General features: G+C 36.8%; 3 protein-coding genes across 5 annotated transcripts; all 3 read right to left on the minus strand.

Annotated features, from left to right (window-relative positions):
• Positions 1-4,212: 4,212 nt before the first annotated feature.
• Positions 4,213-14,071, minus strand: LOC140016841 (peroxidase 11-like). The gene is made up of 5 exons (XM_072070867.1): positions 13,852-14,071; positions 6,391-6,657; positions 6,038-6,229; positions 5,520-5,682; positions 4,213-4,806 (listed from the first exon to the last, which is right to left on the minus strand). Exons 2-5 carry the CDS (start codon positions 6,607-6,609, stop codon positions 4,382-4,384), a joined length of 999 nt encoding a protein of 332 aa, XP_071926968.1. The 5' UTR covers positions 6,610-6,657; positions 13,852-14,071; the 3' UTR covers positions 4,213-4,381.
• LOC140016592 (uncharacterized) lies at positions 11,214-12,005 on the minus strand. Its single transcript, XM_072070158.1, has one exon. It carries the CDS (start codon positions 12,003-12,005, stop codon positions 11,214-11,216), a length of 792 nt encoding a protein of 263 aa, XP_071926259.1.
• A 2,099-nt stretch (positions 14,072-16,170) lies between the features above and the next one.
• On the minus strand, positions 16,171-21,937 carry LOC140003994 (ASC1-like protein). 3 transcript variants are annotated; one of them, XM_072070540.1, is made up of 6 exons: positions 21,905-21,937; positions 19,669-19,898; positions 19,216-19,371; positions 18,776-18,961; positions 17,562-17,746; positions 16,171-16,658 (listed from the first exon to the last, which is right to left on the minus strand). In XM_072070540.1, exons 1-6 carry the CDS (start codon positions 21,920-21,922, stop codon positions 16,627-16,629), a joined length of 807 nt encoding a protein of 268 aa, XP_071926641.1. In that variant the 5' UTR covers positions 21,923-21,937; the 3' UTR covers positions 16,171-16,626. The 3 variants fall into 3 exon arrangements, with proteins under 3 accessions (XP_071926641.1, XP_071926640.1, XP_071926639.1); XM_072070539.1 differs by lacking the exon at positions 21,905-21,937 and adding an exon at positions 21,542-21,869; XM_072070538.1 differs by lacking the exon at positions 21,905-21,937 and adding an exon at positions 21,476-21,869.
• Between the last annotated feature and the right edge of the window lie 883 nt (positions 21,938-22,820).

Raw genomic sequence — 22,820 nt, forward strand, 5'->3', positions numbered from 1 at the left:
CAGTTGGATTGTAGCTATACATCTTAATTTTAATACTTTGTTTGTTTCATAGGCTTTTGCTTCTTGTCCATATTGTATCATGCCAAAAGGGCTTGAAAAATGTTTGTGTTGCAAAAATGGATAAATGCCTTAAACTATACACGTGATGAAATTAAAATGACAACTTAAGAACAATGCTATTGTAAATACTATACAATCTAACGTACATTGAGAAAAACAATTTGTTCGAAAACAAGTTTGTAGGATGATTTAAGAACAACAAATATAATCTCAAATTCGCTTGTGCTCAATCTAAGGAGCTGCTTGAGTCTGAGTTGCATGCAATAAATAACCATTATTTCTCATTGCAATAGGGAACAAATGTTAACTATTTCTTTGTGCGTCTGTCTGCTCGTTGACATGTAATTCAAGTGTTAAATTTTCAGATTAATAAAGTTAATTAAGAAAGATACATAAATACAAGAGAGGATAATGCTTGTTAGCAGGTGAATTCATATAATAAGTACGAATGCTCATTAAACATCTTTACACAATTGTTTTTACGATATCAAATTCATTACAACATAAAAAATAAATCATAGACGTCTCGTATAAAGATGGCAATGGGGAGATGTCGGGGCGGGGGAGGGCTGCCTACTAATTCCCCATGCCCCGCTCCCCGCTCCCCCCACCATACCCCGCTTCCCTCGTCGGGGCACTCTTGGGGCTAATAAAAATTTGTGATATAATTTTATTATAGTTAAATTTTAGCAAACAATCAAGTATTAAAATATCAACACATCACCAAGTTATTATTTATTGTAATTTCACAATTGAAACTTATAAAAATAATCAAATAAAAGTTATTTGAATACAATCCAACATGATGAAATAAATACAACTAAAGTAAGTCAAGTTTTCACTTTTGGCACAAATACACTCACTAATTCATTACTATGCTTGTGCTTTTTTTTAAAAAAAAATGTTATTGTATTAAGTGTAATTATGAATTTAGTATAAGTGTATTAGTAAATTTAGTATAACTAATTAATAAATTCTATTAGTAGACATATATAATTATCAGTATAATTGATAATATCAATTATATTACATATATTAATATACATTACATAATACATATAACTAATAATATCATAAGTTTGTAACTAATTAAATTAAATATTATATATATAGTTGTATACACATATATATTTGCTTATATCTTTATTTTTTTAGTGGGTAGCGGGGCGGGGAAGTATTTCTATATTGGGGGGATTCCCCCCTCCCCCCCCTTAGCCCCCGTGGGACGGGTGCCCGCGACCACCGACTCTCATTGCCATCCCTAATCTCGCATAGATAGCTGAGGTGACAACAGAAATCAAGGTCCAGTAAGAACCTATTCTCGTGTCTTTTTTTCTGGTCAATCTAATTGCCCCCACCCCCACCTAACCCTGCTCCCATTGCCATCCCTAATCTCGCATAGAATAGATGAGGTGACAATAATGAAAATTAAGATCCAGTAAGAATCTATTCTCATGTCTTTTTGCTGGTCAAACATTGGATTCGTTGGAAAAGAGTTATCCTCAATTGCCAAAATGGCAAGCTATTGACCCGTGTAGATTTTCTTACTTATTCTTGTATCCAAGATATCGTTTTCATTTGTATGTTCCTCGTATGTTCTATGGCTTCTAAAATAAGAGTAAAAAAGGCCGTATCAACGTGCTTTATGCCCTGATTACGGTAATAAAATACTAGGCATAGATGCCTTTATGTGATGCACCCTTTTACAATTACAAGGTCTGGCCAAAAGAGCCAATGAAGTTCGTTGCTTGGTTGACGAATTACTTAAAGTGTACAAGCAATAACATCTACATATATAAATGCATATCATAGTGTTGGGCACAGTCAAGTGATTGGACTAGAAAGATCTCATGAAAACATCCGTGTCTTTCAAAAGTTCATCAAATTTTATAGGCCACCCCACCACTGTACCTACAAATATTGCTCTCGGCCACGGATGGCTCTTAATTCACAAGAGCGCGGCCATCATTATTAGGGATGGCAATGGGGGCGGGTGCCCGCGGGTGCCCGCCCCGCGGGGGGCTCTCGGGGCGGGGGTTGGGGCGGGGGGTGGGGCGGGGGCGGGGGGGAATTTTTTCCCCCCGCTTAGAAACGGGGCGGGGGGCGGGGGAGTATACCCCCGCCCCATCCCCCGCCCCGCCCCCCGCAAAACAAAAAAAATAAAAATAAAAATATATAATTATATATAACATGTAAGTTAATTAGTTATAAACTTATGATAATGATATTATTAGTTAGATATACTATATAATGTATATTAGTTTATGTAATATAATTGATATAATCAATTATATGAATAATTCTACATGTCTACTAATAGAATTTATTAATTAGTTATACTAAATTTACTAATATATTTATACTAAATTTCTAATTACACTTAATAGAATAACACTTTTTTCTAAAAAAAAAAAGCACAAACACAATAATGAATTAGTGATTGCATTTGTACTAAATGTGAAAACTTGACTATTTTAGTTATATTTATTTCATCATATTGGATTGTATTCAAATAACTTTTGTTTGATTGTTTTTATGAGTTTCAATTGTAAAATTACAATGAATAATAATTTGGTGATGTGTTGATATTTTAGTACTTGATTATTTATTAAAATTTAATTATAATAAAATTATATAATAAAATTTTATTAACCCCGCGGGTGCCCCCGCGGGGGAAGCGGGGCGGGGGCGGGGCGGGGCGGGGGGAGCAGGAGGCGGGGGACGGGGCGGGGGACGGGGGGAACTAATAGGCAACGGGGCGGGGGACGGGGGAGGGGTCCCCCGCCCCAACCCTGCCCCGTTGCCATCCCTAATCATTATTGGTGGCTTGGAAAAGTCCCAATCAAGAATGATTCGAACAATAGCACAAAGAGCATATGTGAAATTTGAAAGGCCATTCACTTTTTATCATGGAGCGATTTGACTGTGTTGTTGGCTTATGGGAATCGTTATAGGGTAAAGCTACAGATGGAGCCTTGAGGGTCCAACACCCATGATCAAGTCATTTTCTTCATTTCTATTGTTGCTTGATTACTACCTCAAAATTCTCTTGATGATTGTAACTTGCTCTTTTTAAGGAAAACCCTCTACCAAGAAATTGAGTTGAATGGCAAATGTGGCTTTTTTGTCAAACTGGAACTGTTCCAGTAGTGAGAGGCATCCTGCTTGATTGAGGCGTGGAGAATGAAATTATGAACAATCCCAAGTTCAAGTTCCATTACGACAAGCAAAATCTAGCTATATATTTTGGTCACTTTACCTAAAATTCCTATCTTTCGTCCAAGAAAAAATGAACAAGATTCTCTCCTGCCCTAATTCAACGTCATGGAAAGGAGGAATTTGACAGTTTCCTCCTAGATTAAGAAAGATGTGAAAGTGGACACGGTCCATACGGATGGGAATCGGTTGCTTCGATTGTTACTTTAATTTGATAGTTTCCTGTCGTTTTTCAGCCACAAAAGAAAGGCATTGAAGCTGGACAAACTACAAAGCCGAGTTTCTGGCTTTTTGCCCGAAGACGCATAAAACGACAGGAAGCATCAAAGGCGAATGCTCCACCATGTTGGATTGGGCCACTGAGTAGTCTGTACAGTTCGGACTCGCTTCAGGGGTTGAGCCATGTTGTAGTCCATGGAGTGGGCTTGCTTTCGTCTCAGGAGCCTTGATTTAAGTTCTTGCTCTTCTAAGCTTCAAATAATAGAAGAATGATCTCAATTCTCTACCCAGTCCTGGATATCCAGTTTAATTTTTTTGGGTTTTTAATTTATAACCCACCATTATTCGCTAATTTTTGTTCCTTGAATTCTAACTTTCTTTATTTGTGGTTGGCATTGCCTTGTAAGATGGTGTGCACACTTCAAATTAGTTAATTCACACGAAAAATATTAATAAATTCAAAAAATACGGCTAATTGGGCACAGGGTTGAATTGTTAACAAGATTCATGTATAAGTCAACCACTTTATATTATCTATTGTTATGTTACCTTGCAAGAAACATCTATTATCTATAGACATATCCAACTACTGCTGACTTTCTGGAAATAGAATTGCATTTTTTTCCATGCCTATAACGAAGGGAGAAAAGGGTTGGGCTTAATAACCCCACAATTGTAACTATTACATAAAAATATTCGAGTGATGGCTTTGAGTGCTTCACAAAATAATTTTTGAATATCTCTTATTGATTACACGGGGTATGATAAAAGCAACAATTTTCAACTCAATCAAATTAAGCCCTGTTAATGAGGCTTCTTCTTCATCCAACCAAAAAAGAAAAAGAAAAAAAGAGAAGTTTTCGATCTAGTATCTAAATTTGTAGCTTCATGTGTTCACAAATCTACAGTTCCTCCTAACTTCTCCATCGACATAAGTTTCAGGGTTTGTGATGTTGCCCATTTTCACCATGGATTCTGAGAATTGCTCAAAGAAAGCAGGAGGGTTTTCAGCATAATTTTGGACTAGCCTTTTGGTTTCAATTCCAAGAATACTTGAATAAAGCTCTTGGTCCGAGTTAATGAGTCCCTGTCCCCTTAATAAAATTTGGAAATAGGAGTTATCGAATAGTTCAGGGGTCACATAGTCCATAGCTGATTCCCTGTTGTCTTCTCCACCGGCAGGAGGGCATGAAGATCTCAAGTTTTGCAGATATGCCTCAGAAATTGGATTTACTTCTGAAGTGAGTGCGTAGTCTCCATATATTCTGTCCCTGAAATTCACACAACGTGCCATGCCAATGGTGTGGGCACCTGCCAAATGAAAAGGGAGAAAAAAAAAAAAAAAACACAGAGTTTTTGGCTCATATACAAAGGTTGACAATTAAAACAACCTTTACAGTTCATGCATGATGGCAAGATTCTTCATTTTCTAATCTTTCTTGCTGGATGGAAAATTTTATGTCTATTCGATGAAAAAATTTATAGACAGTATACATGATCACCATTCACCAGTTCATTTTCATCTTGCAGTTATCTTGCTGAATTTTGGATAATAGTAATAGCTTTGAGTTTTGGAGCTTATTTTAATTACTTTCTAGCGTAATTGGAAAATGTGAGATGAAAAAGTAATTAAAAAATATGTTCATAGAAAATGTAGAAATTTTCTGGCTTTCCAAATAAGGCCAGAAAGGGAAGAAAGATGAGGGAAAGGGGAATCCTGAGATGACAAGAAAGACATCAACCACTGATTTATTTATTTTTTTTCTTGGCACGAACTAAAAATATCGATGCAAAATTCTGCATCCTCCAAAAGGTATTCTGCATATAACCTTTTTGTTTTTATCCTATAAACAATAAAGTACTAAATGAGGAGAATTTAATTTGAATAACAAGATTTAATGATGCACAACTGTTTGAATCGCTCCGACAAAAGATATGCATGATTAGAATTCAGAAATACTACTATGCTAATGTCAACTGTTCAAACTCATGGGGATGACAATGATTTGATGCACCATGCATACCAGAGAGAGCCACCATGTCAGTGACTGAGAGCCCTTGCTCCATAAACTTGGAAATGATGGAGAGAAGGCCATCAGCTGCAGTTGGAAGAGTACTTGAGAGCTCATAACCGGCAGTTTTGGAGTCTTTTCTACCCAAAGGAACATCCCAATACGGGCCACCTACCTAAATATTCCAAACGAATAAAACATACCAGAATTATCCTTCAAGTTAAATATTGGAAGGGGACAATGTCTACATCAATTAGAAAGGTCCTACTGTAGATGCATGATTTACCTTTTCTGATTTTTGGATTGACGATTAAATGCCCTTCAAAAAAATTCTCAATTTAATGTGATATTGCACAGTTTTGAATTTGTAAATCTTGGAAGTCACTGCCCCTTCCATCCCATAATAGATAGAAATTCTTAATCTACATGCATGCTAGCATAAATAATGAAAATTGTAAATCTAGGAAAACCAGTTGATTTCTTTAGGCTGTGCATCGGATGTGTATCTGTTTTCATAACTTTCAGTTTACCAGCAGAACTGCATCTCTTGCTGCAACAGTGAGAATATCAGCACAAGAGACTATTCCTGGGCACTCTGACTCCAGTAAGTTCTTTATTTTGTCAATGATTCTGAACCCCTTTAAAGCGTTTTTGTTATTTGGTGCCTCCTTTTCTCCTTGGAGATCGATTGTATCATCCAGCAGAACTGACCCATCGCAGCCCTACAATAATAATTCCAAAAAAAAAAAAATCGAAATCATAGACCACTATAAAAGAAGCAATGATCTGGGACAATGTTTCCTTGCAACGAGATTAGCTGAAAAAAAGCAAATAAAGGAAGTGAAAATCTTCATGTCTAGGCAAACGAAGTTTTGGTCCTAACCTGAACGAAGCAATCATGGAAATGTAATCTTAAGATCAAAGCTGCATTACGAGGATCAGAAAGCACAGCACATTCCATTTCCTTCCTAACAAGTTCCAGCACAGTTGGGCATGTTTTCTTGTAGTAATCTAACGTTAAAGGTGGATCACTTGCACGGACGTGAACGTTGCAAATGCTGACGACCATAAGCAGTAAAAGCGTCCATTGCACAGATCCCATTCTTGAATCAGGAAAAGGTGCCAAGTTTTTTGCTTGTTTGCTTTTCCACTGAAAAGGGGAGACGCAAAGATTATGAAATATATTTGCAGGTTGAGAGTTGAGACTGAGTTATATAGGTAAGAAGGTTACAGCAAGAGATTTGCATGGACATGAATTTAGTCAAGGCTTTTTGAGTAAAATTTGTGAAGGTTCTCATAGTCAAGAGAGGATGCAACTACTAGTATTGGTCTGGTTGGTGAATAATCCCGAACTTTTTTAAGTCTGTAATCCATCATATACGCAAATTTTGGGCAAGCTACCAATCACCTTTGCTCATATTATTTGATGTCTCCATTCCCCAACTTTTCCAGGAAACTGAAAATCTCAGACACTTGCACCTTAGTTTACTCTTAATAAGAACAAGAAGCAAAAGTTCTCAACTGCTTCAAGACAAGAAGTTCGTTTGTTGAATGCATAGCCCTTTTGGTCCATCAAGTGAATAACAGCTAGGTAAAAGAGTCCATATCACACGGTTACTGCTTTTGGTTAACATGCTACATCTGCTTATCCTATCGTGTAAAAAACAATGTAGCATAATTTCAGCAAACTGATTTACTTCTCACTAAAATGCAACCACTCTCACTTGTCAGCCGCCTGCAGCTTACTTATTGAAAGCAGATTCTATATCTAATTCGAAGTCAATTAACACGTTAGCCTTCTTAAGCTTTCTTTATAAACAAGAATTCCAGCTGAATTCACCGAATCACCGGATTTGATGGTCTTGTGATTTATCTAGAACCCAGAAGAATATAGAGAAGAAAATAAAAAAGAATTAGACGAATTAAATTTTTCAAAATAAATAAAAGGGATAATTTCAGAAACCTCCCTCGAGGTTTTGACAATTTCACCTAGTACTCTTGAGGTTTTCAATATTACACATACTTCCCTTGGCCCCGCAAAATGACCATAATAGCCTTAACATATTAATATTTTTTTCATGCAATTAAACAATCCACTCCTAATCTTGTTCATATGAATGCATCACACAGTTAGACATTTAATGGAAACAAGAATAAGATTCACTCGTGGAATAACCAATCATGTCCTAAACACAATAATAACATATTAAAAATTAATTTTAGTTTTGTTTGGAGGATTTGGAGATGAATAGAGAAGATATAAATTGGGATTGAAAAGGATAGGGCTCGTATTGATACTCCAATATTTGAGAAATAGGATGTTATATTGATGTGGTTATTGAATTTTTTTGAGTTTAACAATGCAATTTTTTTTTTAATTTCAATTGAGGTTTTAGAATTTAGAAATTGATGGTGGTAATGGTCATGGTGATAATAGTACTAATTTGAAATGTGGTAATATTAAAGATTTAAAATAGTAGAGATGATAGTTGAAAATGTTGGGCTCAGAGAGAGCCAAACTTGGGGACAATTTAACCATGAGCTAGAATGGGAACCACAACCATGGGTTTGACACCACATCCAACCCAAAACCTTAAGGCATTGGGTCTATGGATCGTTCCCACTTATATGTTCCTCATTCTACTCATCTCTTTCCGATGTGGGATATTGATTCACACTTGATATCCCAACAATCTCCCCCTCAATTGTGAATCTCTTCCACATCGGACCTCTCTCCCTAGCCCATCCACTCCATCAAGCCCATTTCAATCTAGAGTGTACGATTCTTGCTCAAGAGCCCACATGCCCTTACCTCACTGCAGGTCTGCATGATTTTTTTTTCCCTGCTATTATCCAAGCCACGCCTTACCACTCCCACTGGCTTTTTTTATCCTGGAGTCACTGCCCAGCCGAACCATCGGCTCTGATACCACTTGTTGGGCTCAGAGAGAGCCAAACTTGTGGAGAATTTAACCATGAGCTAGAATGGGAACCACAACCATGGGCTTGACACCACATCCAACCCAAAACCTTAAGGCATTGAGTCTATGGGTCATTCCCACTTATATGTTCCTCATTCTACTCATCTCTTTCCGATGTGGGACATTGATTTACACTTGATATCCCAACAATCTCCCCCTCAAGTGTGAATCTCTTTCACATCGGACCAGGCGCGGAATAAACAACTATTGAGACATCAAGTGCACAACAATTTAATGAGAAACAAGCACAAGCATGAAAGATAAACGACACACAATATTTAACGTGGTTCGGCTCCACCATTGAGCCTACATCCACGGAGAGAAAACTGTTCTTTATTATGAGAGAAAAACCCTATACAAGAATACAACTTGAACCCAAACCCAACCCTTGTATACCATCTCTCATCTCCCAAGAACCCTCTCTCACACCCCATGTATAAGGCTACATGATGCCCCTTGTGTCTCCTTGTGTGTCCCCGTGTACATTTGTATAGTATGCTAACCCAACTATTTATAGAGAACAATACTGCCAAAAAACTAAATAACAATTGGAAACCAATACTATTTTCTAAACTAAATAGAATTTCTTGGCTACTACTTCAAGTAACTAAAACCAATTAGAAAACTAGTTACTTCCACACAAAATAAGAAATCTACCTAAAAGAAATTAAACCAATTTCCTAACAAATCTCCACCTTGGCGAAAATTTCTTTTAGTAACCATTTGCCTTCAACTACCAAATGATATGGTACCAAACTACACACCCGAATCAATACAGCCCTGACACCAAATTGATTCAATCGGCAAATGAACATGTGTAGTTACCCCGAATCCAACCTCCAGTTGACTCGTGAGAAGGTGCCTCAATTCACCATCTTCCTTTGCAGGATTTCTTCTCACCACCACTTGCAATCTGGGATCCCCTTCTGTGAGCTCTAACCCTAACCATTGAGGCAATCAAATGGTAAAGTCACCATACTTCTTCCCATCCTCAGGACTGTCTCGCCACATGTGGTTTTCAAGACTCAACCTAAAACGAAAAACTCGTACCTGTCAGAGTCTTCTGGCGCATAGAAATTAGATCTCCTTATTTCTTTGGGACACGTGCCACACCACCCAAAAAACATAACTAAAATCTAAAATCCACCGGGATGAAAAATCAACCGTTGGAGGTGTGAGAAAGTCTCCACCGATTCACGTCCAAAATCAACATTGGACTCCACCTTTTCCTTGACCCTTGAATCACCTGCTTAGATTCACTGTCAAGCATTTCCATGCTTTTCGACTTCCCATCCTTCACCATCAATGGTTTTTCCCAAGCCATTGAAACAAGGATACTACTCATTAAATTGTTCAATTGGTAACAACTACCAATTCACTTGATCTCAATAGTTAACTAGGATCCAACTATGAACCTTGAGCAGCCCAGTCTCACAACCAAGCTCTGATACCACTTGTTGGGATCCAGGTGCGGAATAAACAACTATTGAGACATCAAGTGCACAACAATTTAATGAGAAACAAGCACAAGCATGAAAGATAAACGACACACAATATTTAACGTGGTTCGGCTCCACCATTGAGCCTACATCCACGGAGAGAAAACTGTTCTTTATTATGAGAGGAAAACCCTATACAAGAATACAACTTGAACCCAAACCCAACCCTTGTATACCATCTCTCATCTCCCAAGAACCCTCTCTCACACCCCATGTATAAGGCTACATGATGCCCCTTGTGTCTCCTTGTGTGTCCCCGTGTACATTTGTATAGTATGCTAACCCAACTATTTATAGGGAACAATACTGCCAAAAAATTAAATAACAATTGGAAACCAATACTATTTTCTAAACTAAATAGAATTTCTTGGCTACTACTTCAAGTAACTAAAACCAATTAGAAAACTAGTTACTTCCACACAAAATAAGAAATCTACCTAAAAGAAATTAAGCCAATTTCCTAACAGAAAATGAGTTTGAGATTTTGTTCATGTTCCCTAGTTTCAAAATAATTATATATGTAGGTAAAATGAACTTCACAATTTCATGAGGGCATTTTGAATTATTCATTCAAAATTTTGTCCATTAGATAGTTTTTGTTACGAAAACAGTAAATTCGGTGAGGTATATGTAATTTTTCAAATCTCAAGGAAACTAGGTGAAATTGTTGAAAACCTCAAGGGAGGTTTCTCAAATTATCCCTAAATAAAAAAATATTTAGGGGGGGGGGGGGGTTTGGGGTGGAGGGATGGGAGTTGGGAGTTGGGAGAGAGAGATCTTGATAATCATGTGCCAAAAAACTCTACATTTTGCCCAGAATAGTGTTGGTTGGACATTAAAGACTTGAGCTAAAGCTTTGGTAAGTAGCAGGGTCACTTAAACCATGGGCCAATCCGATAGCTTATGTTAGACAATAGATGTCTCTTCACCATTTAATAGAAACAAGATGTTCAAAAGGATCTAATAAAGAGCTCGAACGAGACATTTCGAGAGGAATGGCAGCACATCTTATCAAACTCTTCCCAGAGCTACCAGCTTAATATAACATCCAATCCACTGACGCACATTGACACATGTAGCCCTGAATTGGAACAACTTGAAGTTACGGTAATATAGAGCTGACAACAAGTGTTACTCCAGTATTGAGTCAGAAGATTTTCCAAATTAAAGAGGCATGATCAAAATGGCAATTTTCACGTACAAAACAAGTTTAGGAACTAATTCTTTCATGTATACAGTTCAGAATCAAGATAATCTTTTCCACGAGCAATCCTTAAAAATGAATCCTCATCATTGCTATTACTAGCAAGCTCTATTCCAGGCAAGACCTTGAGCAGCATATTTTTGATCAGCGAATTTGATGAAAAACCAAATTCGGGCCATGAAAGACAAAGGCTCCCTCTAATCTTCCTCAACTGACATTGAGCCAAAAGAGCAGCTGCCAAGCCATCAACCATGCTTCCTGATGGCAAATAGTCCAATCCAGTTATAAGCGGCGAGTTCTTGCTGCTTCTTTCTAAGGATGTCTCCAGCTTGAATGCGAATGAATCATCCCTTGAAAGTTTACCTCGGAAGTTACGACTCTGAACAGACTCCAGAATCAAAACCCTCTCCGGATTGATCTGCTCACCTATCAGCAACTTTGCCACAGCATGAGATCTCTCTGCTGTAACAGGGTACTGGACAGACACAACAACAATTGACTCATCGGCATTATTGATGGCATATATGTCACAGGATTTATCTCTAAGAGAGGGTTCGATTGAGTTGCCAGAGAAAGGGATCTCAGGGAGAATCAAAGTTCCAATCCGTTTTTTGGAGGATACATGATGAAAGAAGTGAAGTGATGGAAAGGATATTGCAACTATAAGGAGAGAAGGGCGGAAAGGTTTCCCATTGTTGGAAATGGAGAACAGAAGGAATGGACAGGGAAGAGGAGGTGATGGAGGAGTAAAGATGTTCAGATCTTCCAAGAGGAACCTCGAAGGAGGAGGAATGTCCGTTATCACATCTTCCATTTCTCTGTACAAGTCCTACAAACTGCAATTGATTTCTTACTTTTAGGAATCTACATTATTACTCAAATACAAGCAGAAAGGACAAGCTCAGAAGATCAGAATCTGTCAGGAAAAACATGTGAGCAAATAAACAGAATAACTAGTAAATGGCATGAACCATCTGTATTACAAGGAAACAAATTCTTTCCCTGCCAAAGTTTGGGAATCTCCGTTATTAGTCCTTTTGCAGCAAATGAGTTGAGATTCTCTAACTTTATTACAACTTTTGAGAACTGGCGCTACTGAATATGCAGAACAAGCTTGTATTACATTATCATCATAGCTGAAACTGCAAAACATTCTTTTCCACGGTATGATGATCTCTAATGTAACTACAAGTCCTTGTCTGGGCAAAGCTTTCCCATTTTGAATTTCCAAGTTCTCACAGTCTGGTTAAAGTAAGTCATAAACATGGAAGTACTTCATGAGTCATGAAAACATATCCATCAATTTTTCATACACCACATTGTATCTTGATGATTATTATGCTGAATTGGAGCGTGTTTATCAGGACAACCCAAGTGAATTAATTCAACGTGACATACAGAATCATATCATCTTAAATGATGCATTTCCATCGAAAAAGCAATTCATAATAACCACAATGCAGAAAAATCATTGATGTTATCACAGTCTTATTTGCTGTCAATGCATATTCACCTATGAGGCATTGCTGTGGGATAAAGCTGAAACTTTCAACATACCTAGAGTTACCACAATGATAATTAATACTCAATAAGTTAATAATCCCTAGTAATTAATAAATTTCCAAAGAAAGCGTTGGTTCTAAACTCCAAGAATAAGGTTTGATTTTGCCTCTCAAGTAAGTTGAATTGCTTGTGAGTGGCTCAGCTGAACTCAAACAATAGTACAGCTTGACTAGGCTTCAATCCGGTTCAAGAGGCATGAATAACAATTCAAGTGGAGATTCAGCTCCACATTACCAAGCTTGAAGATTGAAAAGGCTAATTGAGTCCATACATAATCAAATTAAATATACTTTCTTAAGGTTTAATTTGCCCCTAGTGAAATCCATAATTTTAGCTTTACATTAACAAGTATAAGCCAAAATATATACTAAATGCCTTCTTCCACGAGATGCAGAAAAGAATACATGTCTGCGATTCATTGGAGACGACCACAAGCAACAGTGTTATTCCATATCCATTATTCAGAAAAAGGATGAACTTGGTTGCTAAGAATTGGACAAGGCCTATATTGGTTCTTGTTAGGGAAATTATTAGAACTACTCAATCCCAAAATGAAGAATTCTCACAAGTCTCTCTTAATCTAAGCAAATCATTGGAACCTAAGCTATTCGTACTTAATACCTCAGCTAATTCAGAACCGCAGTTCATACACTAATTCCTGTTCAATTCCAATTTTATCGAAAACCCATAAGCAGCCTATGCATTTTTGCTTTCTCAAATTCTTACTATAATTGGTGAGAATATTAAAATTGTGCAGCTTAGAACCATTTTTACTGATTACAGAGATTATTAACATACTGAGTATCAATTTTCAAGTGTTACCTCTACATATATCGAAATCTCCAGCTTTTAATTTAACGGCAATGCCTCATTCATTATTCTCAACACAGTTTCACAAATTCAGTAAATTAAAAAAAAAAAAAAATTTCCCACCTTGAATTTTTCATTAACCCATCCTACAAACAATCACTCAAATCTGAACCCAAACCCGCAATGACAAATTAAACTTGCAAGAAATTACATCCATCAACACAGCTACAAATCAATCTACAGGACCAGCTTACTGGCTGCCGATAAATAACAGAGAAAAGACTTACTTGATCGGAGCTAAATGTAGAAAACGACCCCGTCAGCTAGTAAAGCGAGTAACTAGGCTAGACCAGCGGATTCAAGGAGGAGGAGGAGGAGGTACTTACTAGATACTACTACTACTTGCTACTAATGTGAAGAAAGGGTAGGAGGAGGGGTTTACCTGCTACCGGCGGTGATGGTAACGGCTTGGGGAGAAAGTTAACTAAAGAGGGAGTCGTGTGAGCCTGCTAGTAAAAGATTGGGCTGACTTGTATTGGAACTTTGATGGATTGCTTATGAAGCCCGACTAACCATTAATTAAATCAATATCTTGATGTTTAGCCCAGAAAAAATCAGCCCAGTCCTTTTAAAACTATGAGTGTGTTTGAAATGCGCATTATTTATAGCTTATTTATACATATTGGCTTACTTGTATCATCAACACTAGGAGGATGTGCGGGTGTTTAGTGCCTATGGGAAAGGAGGTTTCTTTGTTGAACAAACAATAGTATATTGTAATAAGAAATAAAACTTAGTATGAAAAGATAAATGATATAATCAATCAATTTACAATAAAACTGTGTCAAATTGAAAGTCATTGATAATGCAGAAAGGCAAAGCAACACAGAAAACTAACCTTATTCTAGAATTCCCACCGAGAACTCTTTCTTGCTGTTGCTCCAAACCTATAAGATTATAACCAACCCAAATCAATTGGGGTTAGGCATGCGAAAAATACTATCTTGCAGCTAGGCAACGTGATAAGAGTCGCTAATTGTAGGTACTAAGAACACACCGACAAAATTAAGGGAGGAACTGAAAAATTGGGGGGGTGAAATCTAATCTCACACTGAACCACTAGGAGTAACTGGGATTGAAGAGCATTCTGAGCTGATTAGCATGAAACCAAGTAGAATTATCCCAATTCTAGAATGTGAATAGGGGGAAACTGATAATCAACCGTTTAGTCATTAACATACCAACGGTTAGGCAATTGAATTAGGTGTAATTAATGACGAAATAATACTTAATTTTAGAATTGAGCTCAGATAGAAGAAAAAACATGAGGCAAATTGTTGTAGATAAAGGCAAAAAGAAAAAATTTAACTCCTGAAACTGAAAGGGGATAAACTGACCAATGTTTGTGGCTCATAAATGCAGATTATAAATAATAGAAAAATGTGTTCCTACCATTGATAGAGAAATCGTTGGCTTATTTCCTAAATTTGATTGTCATTCAAACGTTTTAAATAAAACAACATCTCAAACGGTTATCTGCGGCTGAAAAGGGGAATTATTAGTAGCTAAGAGATATTCCGATAATTACACCAACATACAAACATATATGGGTTGTACAAAATACAAAAACGGTTACACACTAATTATACATTCCATCAACACCCAAATGGCTCATCAATGACAACTTTAAATGTATTAAAATGGGGTCATTTCAGTAAACATATCCAAATATATGCTTCCTTAACTTGTACTTAAAGTTTTTAAACTAATACACAACATTTCACATTTCCAGAAAGCCCCCACCTATGCGGTTGAAATTCGACTTATTCTTTGACCAAAACCCAATCTTATATAGTATAAGGACATTTTTCAATCATCTTTTTATCTCACATACATTGCATCAAAAAATCAAAAAAATGATACAGTATTTTTCTACAAAATTATTTCAAATAATTTACTATCCAAATTGTTAATATTAAGAAGCTAAGGGCAAGTGAAAAAACCAGACCAGCCCCCAAAACTATTGTATTTGTACACTTTTGACGTTCAAATAATTTATTCACTTTGTTCCAAATTGTTTATCGCATTTCGAGATTCTAACCTTTCCGTAATAATTGCTTGGTGATGGTAGTGGATTTGATTCCATCTTCTAAAACAGTATACTTATCATCCTTGTCTATTTTGAGGCATTAGATTGAGCAAAATCAGTGTGTTTGGATAAGAGTTTATTTGAAATATTTATTTAAAATAATTACTATAACACTTTTTGTAATATAATATATGTGAGATAAAAATATATATTGAAATTTGTGAATCAAATTATTGTTTCTCAAATCATCCCAATCCAAACACACTCAGAGTGTGCACTAATGAGAGTTCAAATGAGGAGAAAGGAATCGAACAAACTCCACAAATTGCCATTAGTGGTACAAAATTTGCTTAATACAGGAATACAACTTTTCCACGATTAGCTCGCACCATTGTTGAACGAGCCCTCATGGCGAAACAGGGTGGTAGAGTGTCAAAATATTAGAACAAAATGAAGGGTTGCATGTGCTTCTACAAACAAGAATGGATAGAAAAGCATCCTTGCACCAGAAAGCAAATGACTAAGGGTGTGAGCTATATTATGTAACAATAAAACACCATTTGGCCAATTATGGCCTCTTCAATGCTGTCTCCTCAAGTGATCACAAAGCCCAAAATTCCTTCAATTTTAAGGGCAATTCCTAATCACAAAGTGTCTCACTTGAATATCAAATCCATGTAAGGTTTGGTTGCAACCATCTGAAAGAAAAGTAAGCCAAAACATTTCTATTTCTCAATTCTTGAAACCATGCCTAGAAGAGAGTAGTTTTACAACAAGAGTTAGGGGATGGTGGACAGCAGGAGTTCTCATGGAACAAAATCAAAAGAGAAATAGTAAACATTGTAGGCGAGTCCTCCCTTGGCAATTAAGTTTCGAGAACTCCCTTAAGAATCAGCTTGGGGCATTTCCGTTCCTGCTTACAAATCATTAACCGCCTACCTGAGATCCAAAGAGTGATGAAACACTAGCATGATCAATCTTCATGCTCATCTTCCCCTTCAGAATCTGTGCAACGCAAAGAGACATAAACCAAGTTTATAGGGACAGGAGATGCTGCTTTAGATTGCGAAGACCAAAACCATTTTAATAATATCAAATATAACTTTATCATGCACAGAAATAGGAGAACCAAGCTCCCCGTTGTCCTCTTCAAGCTAATAAAGGATCACACAGCAGAAGGATAATCTCGAATTCCAAGTTATAAGATACCATGACCAACAAAATATACTCTTCAAATGTCAAAACACAATTATGCTAATATGTTTTCCGTTGAGGAAAACAAAATTGTAGCTTATAACTACCTACAAAGCCAACGCACCCATTGAAGCAACTGTGACCAGAAACAGAAGTCCTCACACACAAGCCCATTCAATAAACTTACAGATAAACTAAGACGGAGATCAAACAGAAAAATGAAGAAAAGATAATGAAGCCATACTTCCGGCTGTTTGAGAAGTGAAAGATTCTTAACATTCTCCAAAATTATCAACATCCTCAGATTACAATATCTGTAGGTTTAGTTCTTTATGCCACTAACTGAGCAAGAAACTGGACATTAGCAACAGTAAGTTGGTAACTGCAAGCTAAGAGTTCTTTGGCTGCACTAGTTGTAGACATAAACAGCTTATCCCAGCCAGCTGAGAAGTCTTTTTAACCCTAGAATATGTCCCTTATGTTGAGCAGGGTAAAAAATATTCATCATTAATCAGTTATGTGCTTTTCATCAGGTAGCTATCCAGTCTCCACTGAAGGACAAGGTAACTATCCAGTTAAAGAATGTATCTCTCTCTTTAAGCTTGTCAGCATCAGGCATAGTACAACTCATACAAAATATTGATAACAAAATAAATACTGCCCAAATTTATTGCAACTAATTTTACATTTTCTCTCCTGAAGAATTTCACTTACCAGATCGAACATCTTCACTGATTTGGCCCCGTGCTTTGATTTGTTTAACAAGCATCCGATACATGAGTACCCACCAGTAAATGTGAAGAACGAGCAAGCAAAACAGAAGTGAATTGAATATATAGTAGTAAATTGGTCCTTCAAATTGGTGTTTCTCTTTATCCAATGTCTGGATAACTTCATAACTGTCATTTTCGAGAACAGATGAATTAAGACACATAAAAGGCAGTAAAACTGTGCGTCAGTCAGAGATACACATAACCTCATTACTGTCAGGTGGAGAAGTAAGAACAAGCATAAAAGTATGAAACAAATGAAAAATGTTCTACTTGTCAGTCCTGTATATACCTAGTTTTCATTCAGAAAAAGTGTTTTGCAAGAGCAAGGAGAAAAAGGAAATTGAACTTATGTAGGAAAATAGAGGACATGCTACATGGAGAAGGAAGTGCCAAGTCAATTAAATTGCCAATGTTACCAAAGATGCATGTTCTCATGGATAACTTCTGCAGATGCCATTCTGAAAATAACCGAAGGAAAAAATGAAGAGACTAGGATAAATAGATTCCAATGGCAACAGGCTTTCATGATTTTTTCAGACAAATTGGTAATTGACATATCAAACTAACTGCCTGTAGAGCTACATTAAAAGCTGAATATCCAATCCCAAACGCTTAATAGTATTTAAAGTTCAGCATTTTGGAAGGTCAAATCACAATAATTCATGTGATTCCTGACTTCCTTAACAAAGCATTCAAAAGTTTACTGGACAGCACTTGATTTAGGTCTCTTGATTCTACATCAATAAGACCTTCTTGAAGAGCCAACCTCTGCTCCCTGGGAAACTACATAATACTTGACAATTAGATCCACAAGTAGGATCAAACGTCACTCTGACCCACCCTACTTAGCAGTAGCAACCTAGCCCCAGCATGTACATATTATTATGGATGCGTAAAGCAAATCTAGTCAATAGTCAATTGACAACTCCAAGGTGAATGGTGGATAAAGCAATTCAGAAATTAGTCACAATTATGAATGGTCACAAATGCCTATTGCTTCTTTAGCTGCAGCAACCATCAAGTTTCAAAACCCTAGCAGCTCAAGTTGTGGGGATTATATAAAAAGCATGAGCTACATTTTTGCTTGAAACCAAGGCAACCTTCAAAAAGTTGACAGTTATAAAAACTATGTAGAGAAGGATCCAAATAAGTTACCTTGTGCTCCAAAGGACCCAGAAAGGGAAGTAAGTAAGACGAAGTACTATCCAAGACAAAACAAAAATGACAAATGAAAAGCTGGCAAGAGCTTCTGCACCACCGTACTTGGACATCTTTCCAATTTCCAGAAAAATATCACTAGCATCATGAAGAGCTAAGACAACTGAACCAACTCGAGCAAACCTGCAAGAGGCAACATATACCAACCAAACATTGTGTCAAAATCTCTCTGATTCTTTCTCTCTGACCGTGTGTGTGTGTCTCTCTCTCTCAATCTTGATCATCATTTTACATTACCCTGATATTCAATTTTCACTTTTTCACTCAGAAACAACGATTATCATCACAGGGTAGACATGCTAACGCTTCATAGGCTTAAAGATTTTGGCATGGCAATCTAACAAATTAGACAGAGATTGGAAATCCTAGAACTATACCTGCATATGTAGGATAACCCTATAAGAATGGCAGTGGCAATATGATGACCCATTGAAACCCCAAAGTCTGAGCGCCTTGTTTCCCAAAAAATGAGGGCAAAGATTGAGTATGTGTAAAATCCACCAGTATACATATAAAGTGCCTTCAATTTTGACCTGGATATCCACAAGACAGGAGCTCAACTAATTTGACAGTAGGAAGATATTCTAGTCAAAACATGATCAAACAAACAGAACAACAGGAAAGCAGCAGATAAAATGGTCAATCCTAATGAATGTCATTTGAGATTAAAAAAATCTTGCTTTTAGATCATTGAGAAGGACAGCTAAATGGGCCTTCCTCATCCCTTATCTCTCAGGTTTTCTTCATCATTCTCTTCCCCCAAAATTTCAATAAAGCTATTGTCTACTAAGAACTCAAAAGGTGAAAGATAAGGTACAAAGAAATCATACTTGTACTTCTGGTCAGGCCAGGCCTGATCCCCAGGCCCTACCCAAAAGTATCTTGTCTTTGTGAACCACGGCTCATTGTAAGTCACAGCAAGTGCAAATAACTCTGCAGAAAGGTAATAAATACATTTCCATGCTGATTCCTTGAATTTCCTTATTTTCTTTCTCTGCTCATCTGTTACAGTCTCCTGCATCACATGCCCTTTTCCAAAAATCAACCTTTTGCCCACTTTCTGCAAAAGGTACTTCCATTTTAGATTGCGCAGAACAAATTCAAAGAAACTAGAGAAGATCTGAAAGGCTAGAAACAGAATTATCCAGTGCATGAAGCAAGGCTTTCCTCTTTTATGAAACTAAGTGAAGTTGTGAGGAAACAAGTAGTTAGCATGCAAATCACATGAAAAGAAGATAATAGAATAGCTTCCTCCAAACAATAGGCATTAGGTGGTCAACTTGCATTAGGCCAAACTCCAAGGAGACTGCTGGTTTAAATATGACATGTACATCATCTGATTGCTACTGACAAAAAACCACATTCATCATCTTGGAAAATTCTCAGCTGCAGATCCCTGCTCAAATCTACCACAAGCAGTTTCCAAACACAATTTTCATATTTTTGAAACATGGAAATTGCCAATTTACTGTTTCGGATGCCCATCTAGTGATCGAGGTCCCTAATTTCAATGGTCATAACAGATTTTTCTGAAAGAAAACCAAAGTAAATTGATAGGATACTGACAATAAGGAAAGATCATGCATGCATAACTAAAACCAGATAGACACCTAAACCAATGAGTGCAAAGTTGAATCAACAATTAATCACAATGCTAGTGGTTTAACTTGATAGGAAACCTAATCATGACAGCTCAATGTTTAAGCAAGGAAATAGAAACATAAAGTTCAAGATAAACAGGCACTGGTGAAGGGAAGCCATAAGGGCATCCAAACCTGACTATCAGAACAGAGATATTACACGAACCATGATTTGAGGACCCATGTAAGCGCACCAGAATGGAATCCATTAACAACTGGTATAATCTCATACATACTAGACGCCCAGAACTTCCCACTGGGCTACAGTACTACCAAAGGGGATAGCCGACAATTATACCCAGCTCCCCAGCTCATTATTCAGCTTTAGAGCATAGAACCTTCACAGACCACAAAATAACTATTTTGTTTATTCTAGAATGACATTCACAAGCCTTCTGCATTGCAAGTTGTAATCTAACTCCAAACACCTCACCTAGTCAGCTTTAAAAGTTAAACAAGCTTCTATTGCTCAACTAAATAGCTTAGCTCCCAATACAAATAGCAAAATCCAGTTGTCAACCAGCATTCTAGAATCCAGCTAAGCCAATAAGCTTGAAACAGAAACTATCCTGCTTTGAATGAGTTCCATCTTCAAAAACTAACACTTACCTAGTCCAATCGAAAATCATTCCTTGAAACTCAATACAGGTCTGAAGCAAATCAATCCAATTTTCAGCTAAAAACTTGTCCAAGCCACTCACTCCAGTTACACATAGTTAAATCCAAATCATCAAAATCAAACAAAATCGATCAAGAATAAGCACCAATCCAACATAAAAAACCATTACTTGTGTAAAATCAACCTCAGTTAATTACAAGAAAAAACACAAAAAAGAAGCATACACTTTCAGCTGGAATAGATGAATATATGCAAAAGCAATAAGCTCATACTAGTATTCAGCCAATTAAAAAAGCAACTTATTCTCCATAAAAACGATCACTCATCAAAATCCAAATCAATGGATAGCTGAAACATTCAAAAAGATCAAAACTTTACCTCAAATACGAATCTGTCAAGAAAGAATCTAATGAAGAGAAAGAAAATGGCAAATAAAGGAAGCACCAGAAAATCTTCATTCTCTGGGTAAGATTCATGATCCCAATTCATGGAAACCACCGATTCCAACAAACCCATTAGAGTAAAAGTCCTAAAAATCAAATTATTATTGGTTTGGATTTACAAGATGAATGATTTGAATGGGATGTATCAGAGATGAGAGTGGCAGTGGATCAGAGGCATTGGTCGTCTACAAGCATGGAAGAACTGAACAAAGCTTGGATCCTCTAATTTTTTTTCTTCTCCCGAAGACTCGTAAACGGAGTCCACTACTTTTTAATTTGTAGTTTGGAAATCGGCTTTTACGGCCCGGTTTTTTTTTGGTTTTCTGGTAATGCCAATAATGAGATTTTGGATTGCCAATCTGACCTTTGACTTCGAGCCCATATTGACCTAGTAATTCAGCTGAATTGGGTTTGGATTAGTGATTTGGCACCGGATTCTACCTGAAAAGATTTGAAATACACAAATTCAAGAACTAATGCTATATACAGTGACAGTATATGTATCGTCATAACTAATCAAAATTGGAATTTAATTTACCAATGAATATTCAAAAACAACTCTATTTGGCTAGAGACAAGATGTAAGATCTACCATTGATAACACTAATTAGGGTAAGAATTGAAAGCTTTAGGGGTTAAAAGCAAAGTTTGCATTTATACCTCTCTTCTCTTCATATTTAATTTTCTTTTTTTTTTTTTGGTTAAAGGACAACATCTACTCCTACTCTACTCGTATTTCTATCATAATATTTTAAGGGAGGGGAGGCCCAACTAGTCCAATTGAACACTCGGACAAGAACTGAATTACTATCGGACTAGACAGTTATATTACGTATTCATATGAATTTTGGAAAGGGAAGGGAGGTCCAACTGGACCAATTAGACACTCGACGAGAACTGAACTACCATCGGACTAGACAACTGCATTACGTACTCATATGAATTTTGGAGAAGACACAGTAATGAAATGTAAGATTTAAATCCTTAAGTTTTTGTCCTATCAAGACTTAAAGTTTTCGGCAGTGGCCAACACCCTAAATGCGGTTGGTTCCATATTTAATTTTTAGCAATTGCACCAATTTTGGGTAATCTCTTTCCTGAAAACGTAGTTGGATCCAATAGTGACAATGAGAGGAAGCAGTGGAAGGCACAGATCTTCAATCCAATTATCATCCATACAAACACAAAGAGTTATTTGCCAAAATAACTCCCTTCACAAAAAATATTCTTAAAATAATTCAATTTCATACTTTATTTCCATAACAGCCCTTTCTGCTGTC

Source organism: Coffea arabica, chromosome 11c (genome assembly GCF_036785885.1).
Source record: "Coffea arabica cultivar ET-39 chromosome 11c, Coffea Arabica ET-39 HiFi, whole genome shotgun sequence".
NCBI classification, from domain to species: domain Eukaryota; kingdom Viridiplantae; phylum Streptophyta; class Magnoliopsida; order Gentianales; family Rubiaceae; genus Coffea; species Coffea arabica.